At 39.0% G+C, this 16,882-nt stretch overlaps 1 protein-coding gene across 5 annotated transcripts in view; it reads left to right on the top strand.

The window, feature by feature from the left end:
• Nucleotides 1-16,882, top strand: part of mypn (myopalladin) — a 285,202-nt gene that overhangs the window by 250,314 nt on the left and 18,006 nt on the right. For all 5 annotated transcript variants that reach the window (XM_072239158.1, XM_072239157.1, XM_072239159.1 and 2 more), the window contains one exon: nucleotides 9,504-9,711. In XM_072239158.1, the coding sequence (XP_072095259.1) occupies nucleotides 9,504-9,711 (208 nt within the window). The remainder of the gene's footprint in view (nucleotides 1-9,503; nucleotides 9,712-16,882) is intronic.

Here is a 16,882-nt window from a genome sequence, read left to right as displayed (position 1 = left end):
CCAGAACTGCTCTCAATATTAACAGTCTGGCTAGCTGACGTTTTGTAAAGTTGCAGAATAAGATCCCAACTTTTATATTCTACATCCTGAATTATGAAGGCAATTATACCAAATGCAATCATTACCATCCTATCAACCAATTATGCTATTTTCAGGGAACTGAAGACCTGGAACTGTACAGGTCTGTAGAATAACATTCCTAATGCCCTACCATTTATTGTATATGTTCTACCTCTATGTGACTTATCAAAATGCATCACTTTGCATTATTGGATTAAGTTCTTTGCCCAACTTTCCATCTGATCACCCTGTAGCCTTTAGCAAATTTTCATTCTATCCAAGACACCACAAATTTTTATGCAAAGTTATTTCTCATACCTCATTCATTCATATCAAAGTTGTTAATAAGTATTACAAATAGCAAATGTCCCTGCTGTTGTTGTCACCGATAACTGGACTAGAAACAAATTTACTGCTCAAACATATTTTACTTGTGCACAAGGAGATCAGCATGGCCCCTGTCACCACACTGTTCTGAAGCCAGGACAGAAAAATGTTATTTTTATACAGTATTGGCTTATGGATATTGACCATTTGGTAAACATAGAACATAGAAAACTATGGCACATTACAGGGCTTTCAGCCCATAATGTTGTGCTGACCATATAACCTACTCTAGAAACTGCTTATAATTACCCTACCACATAGCCCTCTATTTTTCTAAGCTCCATGTACCTACCTAAGAGTCTCTTAAAAGACCTTATTGTATCCGCCTCCACCACCATCGCCAGCTGTGCATACCACACACCTACTAGTCTCTGTGTGTAAAACCTACTCCTGACATTTCCTCTGTACCTCCTTCCAAGCACCTTAAAACTGTACCCCCTCATGTTAGCCATTTCATCCTTTGGAAAAAGCCTCTGGCTATCCACACAATTAATGTCTCTCATCACCTTCTACACCTCTGTCAGGTCACCCTTCATCCTCCATCGCTCCAAGGAGAAAAGGCCACGTTCACTCAACCTATTTTCAGAAGGCATGCTCTCCAATCCAGGAACATCCTTGTAAATCTCCTCTGCACTCTTTCTAAAGTATCCACATCCTTCCTGTAGTGAGGTGACCAGAGCTGAACACGGTACTCCAAGAGAGGTCTGACAAAGGTCTTATATAACTGTAACATTACCTCGTGGCTCTTGAACTCAGTCCCATGGTTGATGAATGCCAACATACCATACACCTTCTTAACAGCACTGTCTACCTGCGCAGTAGCTTTGAGTGCCATATGGCCATGGACCCCAAGATCTCTCTGATCTTCCACACTGCCAAGCGTCTTACCATTAATATTATATACTTTCTTCAAATTTGACTGACCCAAAATGAACTACTTTACACTTATCTGGGTTGAACTCCATTTGCCACTTCTCAGCCCAGTTCTGCATCCTATCGATATCCTGCTGTAACCTCTGACAATCCTCCAGACTATCCACAACTCCTCCAACCTTTGCATCATCAGCAGACTTACTAACCCAACCCTCTACTTCCTCATCCAGGTCATTTATAAAAGTCACAAAGAGGAGGGGTCCCAGAGCAGATCACTGAGGCACACCACTGGTCACCGACCTCAGTGCAGAATATGACCCGTCTACAACTACACTTTGCCTTCTGTGGGCAAGCCAATTCTGGATCTACAAAGCAAGGTCCCCTTGGACTCCATGCCTACTTACTTTCTGAATGAGCCTTGCATGGGGAACCTTATCAAATGCCTTACTGAAATCCATATACACCACATCCACTGCTCTGCCTTCATCAATGTGCTTTGTTACATCCTCAAAGAATTCAATCAGGCTCGGAAGGCACAGCATGCCCTTCATAAAGCTATGTTGACTATCCTTAATCAGATTATGTCTCTCCAAATGCTTATAAGACCTGCCTCTCAGGATCTTCTCTAACAAGTTCCCCTCCACTGAAGTAAGACTGGTTGGTTTATAATTGCTTAGGTTATCTCTATTCCCTTTCTTGAATAAGGGAACAACATTTGCAACCCACCAATCTTCCAGTACTTCTCCTGTCCCTATTGATACAAAGATCATCTCCAGAGGCTCAACAATCTCCTCCATCACTTTCCACAGTACCCTGGGGTATATCTCTTCCAGTCCTGGAGACTCATCTAACTTTTCTGCTTACCTGCTTTTCAAAAGACTCCAGCGCATCCTCTTTCTTAATGTCTATATGCTCAAGCATTTCAGTTCATACAATCTTAGTATGTTTGAATTCCTCACTTTCTTGGTCAATTGGTATTCACAGTAGAGGGGCTAAAAGTCAATAGAAACTACAAGCTGACAACTAATGATATTTTAAAGTTAATAAAGCAATTGGCCCATGGTTGTGTGTGTTTCACATTCTATTGCTAAATTCTCATCTGTCTCTGGCACCCCCTACTGTGAAAAGAGAAGCTACGTTCTTCAAAGACATTTCTAAAAAAGATCTCACTTCATTGGCCCCACTCATCTAGATTACTGACATACTGCCACAGTCATCCTCTCCTATCACGTCTGCGGTAAGAAGTGGTGGCTCAAGCCATCTCACTTCGGAGGTCTGTGTTGATTACAAATGCCCCAGGCTATCCTTGCCTGCATGTTGTCTTTAACCCTTGCTTTACTGCAACTCCCACACAGTGATCCATCCTCATCTTCCTTAAGTTGGGTGATATGGCTGACTACTTTTCCTCAATGCCCTTAGAGCTACACTTCTCTGGTTCCATTAATATCCATTCAATCTTGGCTAGAGAATTACCTGCAATTACTGTACCTCTGATTCCTCTCAAAAATCCAGCCATGTCCCTTTCTTACTCATAGCTCGTTATGGTAGCATCTTCCAAATCACCTTGCTCTCAAGTTCTTCCATTGTCTTACCCTCTCCCCCACTCACTCACTTCTTCTTCACTTTGATTTCCTCCAGCTCTACAGCCCTCAAAAATACCTATTCTCCACTAATTCTGTTCTCTGTTCATCTCCCATTTTAATAGTGCAACTTTGCCAGCCAGTCCTTCACCTGCCAAGAGCCCATGCTCTGCAATCCACAGCTTGAACTCATCAACTTTCTGCCTTTGTAAGACCATGAGATATAGGAGCAGAAGTAGGCCATTTGGCCCATCAAATCTGCTCCGCCATTTTATCATGGGCTGATCCAATTCTTCCAGTCATCCCCACTCCCCTGCCTTCTCCCCATACCCTTTGATGCTCTGGCTAATCAAGAACCTATCTATCTCTGCCTTAAATGCACCCAATGATTTGGCTTTCACAGCTGCTCATGGCAACAAATTCCACAGATTTACCACCTTCTGACTAAAGTAATTTCTCCACATCTCTGTTCTAAATGGACGTCCTTCAATCCTGAAGTCTCTTGTCCTAGACTCCCCTACCATCGGAAATTACTTTGCCATATCTAATCTGTTCAGGCCTTTTAACATTACAAGTGTTTCTATGAGATCCCCCCTCATTCTCCTGAACTCCAGTGAATACAACCTAAGGGCTGCCAGTCATTCCTCATACAGTAACCCTTTCATTCCTGTTTTAAAAGCACACCATAAAAACTACACTGAGCAAATATTTTTTCACATTTACCTTGGTTTTTATGAAATAATTTTGAACAGTTAGCTAAATTGAAAGAGCTATACTAATGGAAATCAAAAAACTGCAGATGGTAGAAATCTGAAATAAAAACAGAGTGCTGGAACAACTCAACAGGTCGGAGATCTGTGGGAAAAGAAACAGTTGAAGTTCAGATCAACAACTGTCAGAACGGAAGTTATATGTATACATGATTGGGCAGCACTTTGCAAATTCAAGAGGCCTTTTTAATCATATTTAACTTTTCCATTTGTCCAGTCCATTTCTCAGCTGTTTCTCAAGCTCAGATCTCGTTTAAGAGCATGTTAAAAACAGTTGCTGGAAGAACTCAGCAGGTCAGATAGCATTTGTAGAGGCAAAATCCTGACCTCAGGTGCTGTCTGTGTGGAATTTGCATATACTGCCTCCTTTTTGTAGGATTAGTGTAAGTGGCTGAGTGATAGTCAGCACAAACTCATTTTCTCTGCTGTATCTCTCTATAGATTAATTCAAAAACCTTTAAAACCCAAAATAGCCTTTACATCCTGAAATATATGAACTTTAATAGCATAGACATTAACAGATTTGAGCATACACCATGCTAACAAAGACCATCTGAGTTTTTTAGAAGGATGAATTTTGGATTGAGACCCTGCATGACCTGAAACTTCAGCTAAACCTCTGCTTCCACTGTTGCTGTCTGACCCACTTCCAGCTGGTTTTTTTTGCTCCAGATTACAGCACCTGCTGTTGTATCTCCATTTGTCCTAGAGTGCTTAGTTAATACAAAGGTAAAACCAATATTGTTCAACTCAAGGTACTTCTAATTTCTGGAAAGTCTGTGCTTTTAAGAGGAGTTCAAATTGTAACAGCTTATGTGTGGCACTGACTTTTAGAGTGACTGGAAGGATGAGGATGAGGTTCCAAACTGAGAATGGACCAACACAATGAAAGAATTTGGTTACAATGAAGATACATAAAAAATACTTACTTCTAAAGTGATACATACATTTCCAGTTTCTCTTTAGCCAAAGTCTATGTGATTGCTTGAAAGCAATGGCTTCCTCCATTGAATCTAACAATTCCCAATGTAGTGACAAAGGATAGGTGAGGTGACCTGTAAGTCAGTCACAAACTGCCATGCAAATAATTGTTGTATTTTAGTTATTTAGCTCTTGGAACAGTTCAGGAATGTGACTTGGCATAGACCATGCTAACGAAGACCTTCTAGGTGACTCTACGTTAAATAGGAAAAGCCTAAAAACAATAGGCCAGCACACAGTGTTTACCATCAAGAATAAGACAACTACTGTAGCTCATAGATGGAAACATGACCAAAAAAATAGGACTTGGGTATCTATAGTCACACCATCCCATTGACCACTGTCTATGGTATCTACCAGAGAAGCTGTGGCTCAAGAATCAGTCATTACAACTGTCAATATGCTCACCTACAATCTACTGTCTTGGGTGAATGAGAGATAACTTCACCGAAATATATAAGGACTTGACAGGATGGTTGGTGAGGTTATTTCACTTTACATGGCAGCCTTACACGTAAGTCTCTGGTTAAAGGCTTAAGGTTTTGTGAATGACAGCAGGAAATTTGTCTTCACTAAGAGGATCGTTTATCTTTTGAATGACCTATTCTAGAGAAATTTTATGCTCATTCATTGATGTCAGTAGATTTTTGGAATCCAGTAGAAGTTTAGGATAACTGGATTAGGGAAAATGTGAGAATATCAATACCTATTCTCAGGAGAGTCATTGTGATTTCAAAATTAGAATGCAATCAAGTGTCTGTGGTAAAAAATAGATTAATTATTTGATAGAATAAAAAAAGAAAATGCATTGGTACTGTTCTCATAGCCTTAAAATATTAAAAAAATGCTTTACAGCCATCAAAGACTTTGAAATATGACTGATGCTTGGCTGTACGCTTGTGTGCTCGGTGGTGGGTACCGATGCTTATTTTTTGATTGTTGCTTTGCTGCTACTTATGCGTGGGTGGGGGGAGCTGGGGAACTTTGGGGTTCTAATATTTAACTGTCATTCATTCTTTGGGGGCACTCCTCTGTTTTCGTGGATGGTTGCAAAGAAAAAGTATTTCAGGATGTATATTGTATACATTTCTCTGACATTAAATGTACCCTTGAAACCTTTGAAATCACAAAGAAACTGGATGCTAGAAACCTGAAACTAAAGCAGAAATGTGCGATTGGTCAGATAGCATCTGTGGAAAGGGAAGCAGATTTAATATATCAGGTTGAAGACACTTTGTTTGGACTAGGAAAGAATGGAAAAACAAGATAGTTTTAAGATGCAGGACAGATGAGAGGGCTGGAATGCAATTTGAAAAGGAATGGTGGAAATTGAGTTGTTGTGGTTCATGTTATAACTAGCTTCGCAGATAAGAACAGGAGGAAGCTAGACTCAGAAAGTGATAGAAGTTGAGATCCTAATTGAAAAGCAAAATCTAATAGTTATTAATACTCAGGTGAACAAAAAAGAAATGGTTCATTTGGCCCACAATTTCCATGCTAACCTTTTTATCTGTCTTCATTAATTCTATTTGCCTACATTTGGTTTATATCCCACTACACCTTGCCAATTTACGAACCTGTCTAAGTCTCTCTTAAACATAGTATCTGACTCCAAGTTTCAAATACCAACCACTATTTTTGTAAACAAATTCCCCTCAAATCTCCTTTAAATCCCTTCCTCTCCTCATAAAGCCATGCCCTCTTGTTTTATACCCACATCATGGGAAAAAGTCTAAATCCCTATACCTCTTATAATTTTACATACTTCCGTCAGACCACCCATCACCTGACTTCACTGCATGGAAGACAAACTCAGCATATCCAGTTATTCCCATTAACTAAAGTCATCCAATCCAGGCAACATTCTGGTGAATCTCCACTGTATCCTCTCCAGAGCTATCATATCATTCCTACACAGAACTGCACACAAAGTTTTGTAAAGGTTGCAACGTAACTCTTATGTTCTATGCCCTGTCCTAAGAAGGTAATCATGCCATGTATCTTCTTCACCACTCTTCTAACTGTGTTGCCATTTTCAGAGAACTGTGAATTTGAATCCCCAAGGGACTTCTGTATATCATTCATTGGCACTTTACTGTTTACTGTATATGTTCTACCCTGTTTGATCAAAATGGATTACCTTCCACTCACCGGCATTAATTTCGTCAGCCAGTACTACTCAGCCACAAATTTCCATCTGATCTATATCCTGCTGTAGCCTCAGACAACCTTCCTCATTATCCACAAAAGTTACAATTAACTTTTAGTTAACTGTAAGCATAATTAATCATACCTTATACATTCACATCTAATTCGTTACTATATATTCACAAATGTCACAGATCCCAGCACTGGTTTCTGTGGCACAACACTGGTCATAGACCTTAAATCAGGAAAACATTTTCCCACCACCATCCTGTGCTCCCTTATTAAGGAGAGAGAGAACTTGTGGGATGTCGAATGCCAGATGAAACGCGAAGTCTTTGGGGTAACTGCAAGCCTGTGTCTTTGCTATTGCTTTGGTCACACTTGAGTGCTCGGTGGTGGTGCTGATGCTTACTTTTTTTTGCCAGTGGGGGGAGGAGGGATTGTTGCTTGCTGCCGCTTACGCGCGGGAGGGAGGGGAGCTGGGGTGGACTTTGGGGTTCTTATTTTTAACTGTCATTCATTCTTTGGGGCACTTCTCTGTTTTAATGGATGTTTATGAAGTAAAAGCATTTCAGGATGTATATTGTATACATTTCTCTGACATTAAATTGGACCTTTGAACCTTTGCTTCCTATCACCAAGCAAAGCTTGGCCCCAATAGCCAAATCGGCTTGGATCTTGTATGCTTTAACCTTTTGGATCAGTCAGCCATGAGGTTCCATATAAGACAACCTCTATTCCCTTGTTTTCATTAATGTTTTTAGATACTTCCTCAAAAACAAATTGATTAAATTAGTGAGGCATGTTTCCCCCCACACAAAGCCACTCTGCCTATCCCTGATCAGCCCCACCTTTCCAAATATACATACATAAATTCTATCTTTTAGGATTTTCGCCAGTATTATTCACACCATTGATGTAAAGCTCACCAGCCTGTAATTATCTCATAATATTTGGATTATCTACTAATCTTTGTGTAACTAAAACTACATTACTAACAAACTTTCTTTATGATGTCAAAAGTAAAGCTTTGCTAGACCAAAGTACTCATTATCCAAAATTCTGAAATCCATGATGTCACAAATGGAAAATTCCACAAAATGCTGAGAAGGTTCCCAGGCAATGCACAGGTCTCTGCACACCACAGACAGTTCTGAGAACTGACCTCACAGATGTAAAATACAGAAGTTAATGAAAAGTAGAAAAACATTGCATAAAGTGAGAAATGAAGATCTTGATCATGTATCGTTAATATCAGAGTGAACGTATGCCACTTAATGGTAGCTGATCATGAAACAAGCAAAGATCTATTACAATAAACTGAAAATTGAAGGTAACTGAATATTCAGCAGGCTGGTTGCAGAAATTGAAGAAAAGGCATGACATTAAATTATTAAAGCATCTGCTGATCATGGAAATCTAGCACCAGAACAAGTCTATGATGCTGATTGTTTTTATACCTTACATGATGGCATTAAATTTTTAAAACATCACTGATGAAAATCTAACACCTGAATAGGTATACAATGATGATTGTTTTATACCTTACATAAACCCTAAAAACAAAAGTAAAATACATCTACAGTGTATTGTAACCTTTTAATCAAAACACAGCATCATAGGTGGAGACTGAAAGCCTGGCGTTGTTTGTTGTTGTTCAACAGCTGATTCAGGTATTCTCCCGATGCTGCTGTGCTGTTTTTGCACAATTATGTTTTCATTATATTAAGAGTATGTAATAATTTTTACTGTTCAGTACATACATATGATGAACAAGTGTAAGACAAAATCTGCTTACCAAGAGCTCATAAATTTAGAGATGGAAATGATGGTGATCCAAAGCTAGTCATTATATATTCCAAAATCTGAAAATATTCAAAATCCAAAACACTTCTGGTCCCTTCAGATAAGAGATAGTGAATTAGATCAGAATACCTGGAGTCAGCAAAATGGATAGCTAACTGGTTTTGAGAAAGAACATGGTGAGTAAGGGCAAATGATTGTTTCCACAATGCTGAAAATGACTTATATGAACATTTAGGACTTCAAATTAAAATAAAATCAGAGACATCATATTAAGGTGCTGGTCAATACTGAGAACTACTACTACTACTACTACGTCGACTCAGGCCTAGCGGGCCGGCGTCAGGCACAATGACGGACTCTCCACTTCTCCCTCTCCCTCATCAGTGTGTTCAGTTCATCTACATTAGCCGCGCCGCTGTCTTCTAGGAGTGTGTTGACCATAGTCTTGGGAGGGCGCCCAGGGTTCATCCTCCCATGCTTGGGCTCCCATATAATGACTTGGCTGGCAGGTAGCTCAGGGTGGCATAGACAGTGGTCCACTAGTTGCAGTCTTCTCACTTCGGTTTTGAATACTGAGAAGGACCACATTAAATTACTGGAAGTCATCAAACCTGGAGAACTGGCGGATAATTGACCAATGAATTTCAGTCCAATTGACTGAAATATTAAAATTTGAATTTTAAAATGAGGTTATAAAATAAGGATCTGAAGAAGGGTAGAGAAGGTAAGGAATTTCTGTATCACCAGATGAAGCAAAACTGGTTAATAAAACCATAAAGTAAGTAGAACTATTGTTAGAACTAATGCTTATTGTTAGAGATAAAATTGAAAAGATAGTCAGAACAGTTCTGTTTTTAAGTGGTTTGTAGGATATCAAAATATATTCTCTTTCTTTTAGGTGAGTGGTCTGCCAAATCCAGACCTTATGTGGCTGCTGGATGGTAAACCTGTCTTGCCAGATGCTACCCACAAGATGCTCGTGCGTGAAAATGGTATTCATTCACTCTTGATTGATCATCTTACAGCAAATGATGCGGGGACTTACACGTGCATTGCAACAAACAAAGCTGGACAAAATTCCTTCAGTTTGGAGCTATCTATCGTAGGTAAGGCCACTGTTGTGTAATGATATAGTTCTGTGAAAATAGGAAGCTTCCATTAATTTAGAAAACTAATTGAATTTGTCGATTTGTCAATAAGGCTGAATTTTTGTGCATTTCAAAGATAAAGTTTTGCTTGACCAAATTCATTTAATTTTGAAGAGGTATAATTGAGAGAGTAGGCCAGGATAACGTGGTAACACTGGTCTAGCAATTACTATGTGTGTGGGAGATACTAGACTCTGAAGCAGTTGCTTTTGAAGTTGCCAACTGGACTCCTCATGTTCAAAATTAGTGACCTAGGTTCAAAAGCTGATCATGTGTGTATATGTACCTATTACTTGGTAGCAGCAGACCAAGCTAATTATTGGTGTTGGTGCACAATGATAAGTTCATAGCCCGGCATTTTTCAAATTCTAAGCTTCAGTCTATACTTGCTTTACAACTACTAAGTGGCATAAAAGAAACTTAACAGATTAGTAACAGATTAGTAGTTGAATTATATCTTCCATTTTCTGATACACCTATAGACCTCCCTGAGCATTAAAAAAATTGGTATGTTCCCTTCAATTCCAAATGCACTAATTCTTCATTTAATAATTTCTTGTTTGAAAAGTAATGGTATAACTGTTGCTGAAGTGCATTCTTTGTTAAGTTGTGTTAAGTAGGGATGGATGATCTTGGGAGGTCTTTTTCTTTGAATTGAGTATTTGGAAACATTTATCTGGGAGAGACTTTGAACAATAAGGAGCTAATAGAAAATGTAGGAAGAAAAGAATTCTCAGAAGACTATCTTCATTAATTTTCCAGGAAGTAATTATTTTATTTGAACTTCACCAGGTATCAATTCATGAGGCATCTTTGCCTCTGGATGAAATCTTCCAACTGCTGTATGCACAACTGTGTAATGCCAAAGTATGGCAAGGAAGGCATTCTAAATGGTAGTCAGATCTTAACTTCAATGAATCTCACTCTGTCACTCTATGCTGGAATATAACCAAAATCTAACAGTTTCCAAGGCACAGCTACACTTCACCCACACAAAGAAAATTTCACTTTGTCCTTTTAATCTTGCTAGAAGCAAACAATGTGAGTGAGCACAAGTATTTGCTGGAGTCAATTAAGGGCACTTAGAAAACTATATAATGAAAGGGAATTCATACTTGATAAATTTATTGGAGATTTTTGAAGTTGTAACTCGCGAAATAAAGGGAAGGACCAGTGAATATGGTATACTCAGGTTTTTAGTAGATCGTCACTGGATGTCACACAAGAAATTATGAAACAAAATTAGAGCATATGGAATTGAAAGAAACATTTTGTGCCCAGCTGTTTATAATCTTTATAAAGGATTTGGATGATGAGACCAGATGTTATATTATCCAACTTTGTCAATTGGACAAAGCTAGGTGCCTTTGTGGGTTGTGAAGAGGTTACAAAAAGTTATGCCACCTATTTTTGGTAGAAGGAAATAGATAAGTGGAATATATTTCAAATGGTGTCCAAATAGAATTTTTTTTATATTCTAAGGGATCTGGTTGCCCTCATATAAGAAACACTGAAAATTAATATCTAGGTATAGCAAATAATTAGGAAGGCAAATGGTATCTTGGCCTTTATGACAAGTGCATTTGAGTACAAGACTACAATTGTCTTATTACATAGTTTACAGCCCTCATGAGACTGCACGTGGAATATTGAGTACAGATCTGGTTTCCACATCCAAGATGCCTTCATGCTTGTGACAGAGAAATTTACCAGATTAATTTATGGGAGTATATAATGCAGACTGTGGTTAAGCAGTCTAGGTCTGTATTTAAAAGAATGAGGTTGAGAAAATTTCTAAGTAGCTTGACAGAATAGATGCTGCTTCTTCTGATTAATGTGTTATGAACCATGAGTCTGCAAAGATTAATGAATCAAACTATGACTTTTTTTTTAAATATAGGAGACTGAGGGAGGTATACAAAAATGAGGAAGAAATGATTAGCCAGTGTAAGGGAGTCCATAACAGAAGTGCTGAGGTTTAAAATGAGAGAGAAAAGATTTAGAACATAAAACAGTAGAGTACAGGAACAGGTCCATCAACCACAGCTGAAATAATTAAACTAATTATTAAATGCCTAACTAAACTAACCCCTTCTGTCTACACAATGACTATGTCCATATCCTGCAAGTTCAAGTGCCTAACTAAGAGCCTCCACCACCATCACTGGCAGCGCATTCCAGGCACCTAACACTCCCTTTAAAAAAAAGTCCCTCATGTCACTTTTGAACTTACCCCTTTTCACCTTAAATGCACACCCTTGATTTCAGGTCTTTCAATCATGTGAAAAAGAAACTGGTTGTCAGCTCTATCCATGCTTTACATAATGTTATAAACTTCTATCAGATTTCTACTCAGCCTCTGCCTTTCTAGAGGAAACAACCCAAGTATGTCCAATCTCTCATTATGGTACATGCCCTCTAATTAAGCAGCATCCACGTAAACCTCTTCTGCACCTTTTCCAAATCCTTGACATCCTTCCTATAATAGGGTGGCCAGAATTGAATGCAATACTCCAGGTACGGTCTCACTACGAGATTTACTAGGATACTGCTTGGGCTAGAGGGTATGTCTTATGAGGATAGACTGAGCAAGCTAGGGCTTTTTTTTAGAATGAATGAGGATGAGAGGTGACTTGATAGAAGTGTGCAAGATAAGAGGCGTAGATTGAGTGAATAGCAAGGGACTTTTTCCCAGGGTGGAATGGCTAAAACAAGGGGGCATAATTTTATGGTCATTGGAGGAAAGAATAAGATGAATGTCCCAGGTATTTTTTTTTCACAAAGACAGTGGTAAGTACATGGACACACTGCCAGGGGTGATGGTAGAATCAGATAGATTAGGGACACTTAAGAAACTCTTACATGAGAAAATCTGCAGATGCTGGAAATTCAAGCAACACACACAAAATGCTGGTGGAACTCAACAGGCCAGGCAGCATCTATAGGAAGAAGTACAGATCACCACTGAACACCACTAGTCACAGTCCTCCTACCAGAATAAGTCCCATTGACCACTATCCTCTGTTTTTTATGGACAAGCCAATTCTGAATCTAAATTGGCAAATCAACATGCATCTTAATCTTCTGGATGAATCTCCAATGAAGGACCTTGTTATAACACCATAGTAAAATTCATGTAGACAACACCCACAGCTTCATCATTCACCTTTATCACCTCCTTGAAAAACTCAAATCAAGTTAGTAAGGCATGGCAAAGCCATGCTGATTGTCCCTAGTTAGGCCATGGATTTCCTGGTGTTCACATGTCCTATCCCTAAGAACCTTCTTCAGTAATCTACCTAACACTGACGCTGGTCTAGAGTTTCCAGGATTATCCTATTTCCCTTCATGAATAATGGAAGGTTCCCTAAGAACCTTCTTCAGTAATCTACCTAACACTGACACTGGTCTAGAGTTTCCAGGATTATCCTATTTCCCTTCATGATTAATGGAACAACTCTAGCTACCCACCAGTCCTCCAGATTCACGCTTGCGGCTAGGGAAGCCACATAAATTTTGGTCAAGGCCCCAATAATCTCATCTCTTGCCTTTCTCGATAACCTTGGACATATTCCAACAGGCCCTGGGGGGATTACTCACCTTAATGTTCTTTAAGAGACCGGACACTACTTCCTTATTTATGTTGAAATGCCCGAGCAAATTATCGAGCACCAAGATAGCGTAGCTATTACAGCTGGGGCGTTAGAGTTTAGAGTTCAATCCCGGTGTCCTCTGTAAGAAGTTTGTTCATCCTCCCCAATGGAATGCCTGGGTTTCCTACCACCATCTAAAGACATACCAGTTAGTAGGTTAATTGGTTGTTGTAAATTGTCCTGTGATTAGGCTAGCGTTAAATCAGTGAGTTGCCGGTGGCATGGTTTGGAGAGCCAGAAGGCCCTATTCAGCACTGTAGCTCTAAATAAATAAATAACACTGATCTCGCTATACTCCATGCTATTTTTCTTGGTAAGTACAGATGTAAAGTATTCAGGACCTCAGACACATCCTCATCCTCCAAGCACATATTCCCTCCTTTATCCTTGAGTGGTCCTACTTGACTCCTGCTCTTGATGCATGTTCTAATACTTTCTTTCCCAAGGACTTTTCATGAACTTTTTAAAAGGGATTTGAGGGGCAACTTTTCACACAGAGGATGCTGAGTGTATGGAATGAACAGCTAGAGGACGTGATAGAGATGACAATTACATCTGTAAGGCATTTGGACAGTTACATGACTGGAAAGCTTTAGAAGGGTAAACAGCCAAAAGCAGGCAAATGGGACTAGATTAGTTAGGCTTCTAGGCTGGCACAGCCAAGTTGGGCAGAGGGCCTGTTTCGATGCTGTACAGCTACCTCAAAATCAGGGATGTCCATTCAGGACTGAGGAAATCTCTTCACCTGGGGTTTAGTGAATCTTTGCAGTACTCTGTCTAAGAATACTGTGGATACTCTGTCACTGAGTATTTTTATGATGATGATTAATTTCCTTAATATCCAAACAAATCAAAAAATCTGCACAGGAAAACAAATGTAATGTAAAAGGTAGCCATGATCTTATAGCATGATGAGGCAGGCATAAGGTATTAAATGGCCTTCTCCTGCTTTGGATTCTTATTTTCTTATAATCCATGTGCAGAGCAGGCTTACCCTGGCAGTTGCCCTGTCATTCAGTAAATTATAACACTGGCAAACTCAAGCAGTGTTTTTGATGCCTGGTCTGCACTGAAGGAGCCATGAAATACTAGGGTATCAAGATATTAGTCGGATCCTCTATGCTGCAGTATAATGTTGTTATGAGAGAGTAGCTCTTGCCTCCCCACATCACTCAAGAGGCCAAAGTGCAGGAACTCGGAAGAGTTCTAAGTGAATGAACTGAATGAGGAAGTGAAGATAAGTGAATTCAGCCCTTTCCTGGTTAGAATATAAGAAAATAAAGAAAGAGATCAGGAACCTTAACTGCACTTCAACTTTCAAAAGCAGTCCTATGTTTCTGGCTTTTTATCTATCAACAACCACTATATCAACTTATTATTGACAGCACCAAGATAAAAATAGTCAAAAAAATACTTATTTTAAAAATAAACTGTGCACAATCATAGAAAAGTAATCTAATCATTCTATCTGTGCTTCCATTCGGTGAGCCTTTCCTTCTGATGGTGTTGCTGTGAGATACTAACATGTGGTTTTGGTCATAGACTGCTGACCTTAAAGTAGAGCAAGAGCTTAGGTATATATTCCTGTCAGCATTCTTCTGACAAAAACAAAAATGCTGAAAACATTTTTCAGACAGGATGTTGTGCACATCTGTGCAATGTTGAAACAAGTATAGATCCTTCTTCTATCCCTGCCTTTAAAATATTTCCCATCACAGATAGTAAACAGAGCTACAGAGTAATAGTGTTTGATATCTTCACCCATTTCTTTCTCTTCAAACACTAGCTGGTGGCCATAAGCCACTCAGGAGATAAATTATACTTTCAGCACTAAGCCTGGACAGCAACCCTTTGCAGGACAAAATTTCTAGGCAAATGTAGAGGTAAAGTACAATGAAGATCATACATTCTATCTATATTACGACTGTGATACTGAAGCAGTATTTTGCACTATCTCATGAGGCCAGCCTATGAGCTGATCAACATTTTCTTGAAATATCTTAAATACTATCATTTGTCATTCTTTGAGGAGATCCTACACTCAGTAGGGCTGAAGGAGGAAATGAGGAAAACGCTGTGTGTAGCTTGGTGGTCCGTTTTGTCAGAGCTTTTCATTTAAACCAGCCCTTCAACCATTATATCACAAGCCACATTATAGCCATGATCCTAGCTTGATTCCTCTATTTTTAACATCTTTATATTAACTTTATTCATGTCTTTCTTCAAAATACTAAATATTCTGTGGAAATTGAAGAGAATTTATTTCTCTAATACCACATATATATAGTGTGTGGCATATATCTGAATTTAATTGTGTTCCTTTTGTATATTTCCTAGAAAAGGTGGTATAGTTGCAAGCTGTTGGACTTCATGAGAACTTGTGACTCTGCCATGATTTTTTAAAAAATGTCTGATGGCTTATGTGATTTTCCTGTGTTTGTGCTTGCTCTTTTTACCAGTCCCCAATTTCTTCATTTTGGAATCCTTTGAATGATTGCCTGTGAAGTGTCTCATCTTGTCAGCTATTTTGTCAATGGCATGTGATGCTTGTGGTAGAAGACAGGCTGGAGTCTAAGTAAAAAACTTCTCAAGACAGTCCCATCCTCCTATAATCCAGAAATGCCTGTGATGAGGGTGATTCGGGGTCTCACATTCACGTGCTGCATCAATACTCTGCTGTCTTTGTGGGCTCCCCTGCAATTTACTTCTGTTACCGCTCATTTCCTAATACTTAGTGCTGAAAAAAATTTGTATACTTAGAGGGAAATTATAGAAGTACCATTATATTCACAGAGCTCTGAAAATTCTCAAAGGATTGTGTGAAATGCTTTGACTGATTACTCATAATATTGAGCAACTCAGTGAAGTTGTACAGTGTTTACCCCTCTTGGTTCCTCTCTTCTGTTCTTTTCAGTTATTTCTCCTCACCGGTGTATGGTGTCGTTTCAGACATGTAACTCCATTGGGACAGTGCTAATTCTGGCTGATCTATATCTCAGCTTCCTTTACTTACCTTTGATTTATATCCATTGTTATCTTTACCTAACGTAATCTATTAATTACAATCTTAAAATTTTCCTTTGTTCCTGCATCCACAGTCTTTCAGAGGAGGTAATCTGAATTTACACTACTGTGCTTTGGATGAAAAAATAACTTCCAGATATCTATTTATAAATGGCATTTCGTCATTTTAGCTATTGTAAAATGTTGTTGCTGTAAAATAAGGTTTTGTCAGAAAACATAAGGAAATGGGCTCCAAACAGCTGTGTGAAAGTGCCCCTAAAATACCTTAAACTATCTTCTTCAGTCACTAGCTGTACAGGACCAAAGAGGAACAGTCTGATAAAAAACATTCAGCTGCTAATAGGTTGCCATGCTACATTTACAATGGACTTTGGCCCTTAAAAGGCATAATGGTAGTGAGTGCCAGACTGTAGTAGCACATGAGGGTGAGAGGAAGAGAGAGAAAAGAGAGA

Source organism: Mobula birostris, chromosome 21, assembly GCF_030028105.1.
Source record: "Mobula birostris isolate sMobBir1 chromosome 21, sMobBir1.hap1, whole genome shotgun sequence".
Taxonomy (NCBI): Eukaryota; Metazoa; Chordata; class Chondrichthyes; order Myliobatiformes; family Myliobatidae; genus Mobula; species Mobula birostris.
The sequence above is the reverse complement of the archived record's forward strand: the minus strand, read 5'-3'. Positions and strand labels throughout refer to the sequence as shown.